At 33.9% G+C, this 4,416-nt stretch overlaps 1 protein-coding gene across 2 annotated transcripts in view; it reads left to right on the top strand.

Moving 5' to 3' along the window:
- Positions 1-4,416, top strand: part of sec22c (SEC22 homolog C, vesicle trafficking protein) — a 16,400-nt gene continuing 11,984 nt past the window's right edge. For both annotated transcript variants that reach the window (XM_016271818.1, XM_016271819.1), the window contains exons 1-5: positions 1-172; positions 1,007-1,218; positions 2,371-2,534; positions 2,673-2,852; positions 2,950-3,068. In XM_016271818.1, coding sequence (XP_016127304.1) covers positions 1,037-1,218; positions 2,371-2,534; positions 2,673-2,852; positions 2,950-3,068 — 645 coding nt within the window. In that variant the 5' untranslated portion in view covers positions 1-172; positions 1,007-1,036. The remainder of the gene's footprint in view (positions 173-1,006; positions 1,219-2,370; positions 2,535-2,672; positions 2,853-2,949; positions 3,069-4,416) is intronic.

Consider the following 4,416-nt stretch of genomic DNA (forward strand, 5'->3'; position numbering starts at 1 on the left):
CATAATTCAGAGAGAGGCAAACAAAAAGCTTCTGGTCGCGTCTTAATATCATTAAGTCATAAATAACAATAATTATCTTGAGGGATTTTTGAAACATAGCTGTTATATTCCTGCGCACTTCAAATTCACTGTTTCACACATGCTCAGCGTAAATGAATTGAGCTGGTGTAAGGTAAGGGATGGTAAAGCGCATCTGCACCTGCTAGCAGAATGACTGTATTTGAACTACTGAAATAACAGGCTGATGAATTCCAGTCCACATTTAATTATACATTATATACAAACATTGCAAATGTGATCAGTACCAAACCAGTGGTGGAATCCTTCTCCTCTATTAAAACTCTTTAAAATGAATGCAACTTAGCTTTTAAAATAGTTTGCCATCGTGGACATTTGATGTGCTAATCAAATTGATTTTCAATGAAACATACTGAACGGCATTGTCATATGTTATATATATTTGTAATATGCATATATTGTAATATGGAAGGTTGTAATATTGTTCTTTAGATTGCATAGACCTACACTACCAGTAACAATATTACCAGTAACGGATACACTTTGCCGAATTTATATCTTCATGATCTTAACAATGTTTTGATCTTAAGACCTATGCTTGAAATAATAAAAAAATTTTAGACATACAATTTTTGCCTATGTATAAATGTATTTTATAGAGCAAAAATATAGTATGAAAAATAGTAAAAAATAAGTGGTAACACTTAATAAGGTCTATTAGGTTACAGTATTTAATAATCTATAATTGTTAACAGTTAGTAAAAAATAATAACTGTTCATTGTTAGTTCATGTGAGCCCAGATCAATTGAACATTTACAAAAACAACTTTTGATTTTAATAATGAATGTATTAGTATTTTTTTTACTTCTAGTTTAGACTACATCCACAGCTGCAGCTATACTTTTGAAGTGAATAGCATCCCTTTCCTCCATCCTTCTACTTCATAATTAAATAATCATCAGTATCTTACCTTTGCTTTTTGTTCAGGATGTGTTCTCATAGAGATCCAGGAGGAGCATGTCACTGATCCTGTTTGCCTTTGTTGTCCGGGTCAGGGATGGACTCCCTCTCTCCGCCTCCACGGATTTCCTGCATGATAAGGAACTTCAGGAGAGAAAGCAACAGCTGAAAGTGATCTCAAAATCCCTAAGTTCATTACCAGAGAGAGGGACAGTCAAGGGCCATGAGCTCAACATTCAGTAAGTGCACTATAGTGGACAATAATGTCATAGGCCATAAATATTTTTTCCCGCCCATGAAACTGCAAAAACGGGCAGTTGCTTCTACTGCAACAACTAAACATATTTAATAAACAAAAAATATTTGTAGCTATATTAAATTAAAGGCAACCACTGCATTTTAATCGTGATACAAAGAAAGATGCTACACACATGTATGAGCAGATTTTGTACATGCAGGCATTGTACATAATCGACCAGTCGTGGCATATGATAAGGTGGGATCTACAGAGAACGTTCAAAGCGATGCAAATATGCGTACATATTAGGTGTGTTCGATTGCTCGGTGTTTGACATCAAAGTACCATGAGAGCGTTTCAAAAGCATAAGGAGTCTGCTCTCTGTAGCTCTGACGGTACTTTGGTGTCATGCACCGATCGGTCTGCGCAGTGCTGCTTCAAGTCGAAAGCAAGTATGAAAACAGAAAAACAAAGCCAAAACCCTGGATATTTTAGGCAATCCTGGCCAGGTATGTTTCAAAAGAGCACTTATGGTCACCCTACATTATAATGAGAAGTATAAATACATTTTCGGTTTATTATGAAACTGGCAAGACAGATTCAGGGGTCACCATACCAGGGCCGGTGTCCTTCAACTTGCCTTTTATTTTTAAAGGTGTAGATCCTTTCAATTACATTCTATACACTGAAAAAAGGTTCTTTAGATTTTAAAATGTTCTTCACACTTAGAAACTATTCACTAAAAGGTTATTGGGGAACCAAAAATTGTTCTTCTATGGCATTTCTCAAAAAAACCTTTTGAAACCTTTATTTTTATGAGTGTATTTATGAATTTATTTGTAAAAAGTAAAATGTTTATTCATTTGTTTACTTTAAAAAAAAAAACAATCATCAATACATTTGTATTTATTCATCTTTAGTAATGTTAGTTAATAAAAATGGAACCATCCACTCTTAGTTCTTAGTTCACAACTTTTTGAAATCATGAGATGCATGAAAATAAAGGGGAATATAAGTGGATCAGGTGTTGCCATATCAGATACACGAATGATTAGAATCTTGTTTACCTGCATTCCAGAGTCCAAGATAAGCCAAGGAAATTGGTGGCTGCCCTGTGAAATAATTTGTTAACTAATTGGTCTCTGTGTTGTAGCTTCCTCTCAGCCGAGGGTGTGTCCTACATGACCGTATGTGCATGCAGTCTCCCTGCTGCCACGGCATTCTGCTTCTTGGAAGACTTGCGCTGGGAATTCACAGCATGCTTTGACAACTCTGCAGTGGCCCTGGCAAGCAGGCCGTACCCCTTTCTTGAGTTTGGTAGGATGACAGATAAAAGGGATTGGATTAGGCATTAGATGAGTTATGGGTGTCATTAATACTGCATTTAAACCATGAATATGCAAATTAAGATAAGTCATAAGCTGAGCATGAGTTTGTCTGATGGTTTTATTTCAGATAGTGCCATTCAAAAACTTCAGCAGCATTATAATCAGAAAGGGGGTCCATCTCTGGAGGTCACCCTGGCCGAAGTACAGGAAGACCTCAGAACCAGCCCCCCTCAGGTTCTCACCATAGAGGACATGGCACTCACCAATGGAGCAGCCAATGGGCATGTAGAACAAACAGCTGCATCAGGTTTGCTGTAGTGATGAATACAGTGAATTCATAAGGGCCACGTCTTAAGTTGGACATATGTTTTGACTGATTATTGATTTTTTATTTTATTTTAAAGGTCAAGGTCAGAGATTGGAACCAGTCTCAGCACCAGGGATCCTCTCACTGGTTCTTAACATCATGTGTGCTGCCCTCAACATTATACGTGGTGTCCATCTTATTGAATACACCTTCCAGGTAACACTATGGTTCAAGATGTTAATTTGGGACAGAACTATCTTGATTAGAAACATTATGGATGATTACTGATAATTGGGCAAATTTTAATTTTTATACTATTTTGTCTAAATAAAAAAAAATGTTAATACTAAAAAAAATCAACTTGTTAAATGCTGCAAGTGAATTTAGCCATCATAACTTAATAAATTACATTATAATTTTTTTTTGCTAAAGATTATGTTTAACAGTCCTTAAAATATTACTGTTTTTAAACTTAAGTGAGCATTAGATGGATGACAAAGGTAAACTAAATGTAAAATTAAGGCATGCACAATTAAATATCCAATATTGGCCCATACATACCTACACATATATAGTATATATATATATATATGTGTGTGTGTGTGTGTGTGTGTGTGTGTGTGTGTGTGTGTATTTTTCTGAATTATAACACATATATTATATATATATGTGTGTGTGTGTGTGTGTGTGTGTGTGTGTGTGTGTGTGTATTTTTCTGAATTATATATTAATATATAAAATATTTTGCTTTTTAATTGATCACTTATTTTATTAATTTATCATTAGCAGCATGTGTCTGCAGGACTAGGTAGGTAATTACAGCTTAGGTAATTATGCTTTTTGAGATGGAGGACGTTCATAACTTGTCTAGGGCTTCAGAATCAGCACAAAATGTTCAATTCCTTCACCTGCAAAACTTTGTTGTTTTTGTTGACTAAAACTTTAAAAGTAATTTTCGTTAATCGAAAAATAGATGAAATAAAATTATTACTAATTGAGCTAACTGAAATAAAATTGTTGAAGTTGAAGTACTAAAATAAAAATAAATGAAAGCTAAACAGAAATATTTAAACACTTAAAATATAAAAAAATACATATGACAAAAGCAAATAACTAAATTGCTAAAACTTAAACTAAAATGAAAATTGAAATTTAAAAATAAAAACTAATTCAAATTATTTAAAAAATATTATAATAGTATATTAATAATAGTAAAATAAAACTGGTGCAAAATCCCAATAATATCCCCTGAGACAGGTATGTACAGTGGTGAGAAAAGGTTTTTGCTGTTTTTTTAATTTTTTGCATATGTGTCACACTTAAAAGATTCAGATCATCAAACTAATTTTAATATTACACAAAAATAATGCAAGTAAATACAAAATGCAGTTTTTAAATGATTATTTATTTTATTAAGGCAAAAAGCTGTCCAAACCTGCCTGGCCCTACGTGAAAATCTAATAACTGGTTGTGCCACACTTTGCAGCAACAACTGCAATCAAGTGTTTGCGATAACTGGCAATGAGTCTTTCACATCGCTGTGGAGGAATTTTGGCCCACTCTT

This window comes from Sinocyclocheilus grahami, unplaced genomic scaffold (assembly GCF_001515645.1).
Source record: "Sinocyclocheilus grahami isolate Dianchi unplaced genomic scaffold, SAMN03320097.WGS_v1.1 scaffold65.1, whole genome shotgun sequence".
Classification (NCBI taxonomy): domain Eukaryota; kingdom Metazoa; phylum Chordata; class Actinopteri; order Cypriniformes; family Cyprinidae; genus Sinocyclocheilus; species Sinocyclocheilus grahami.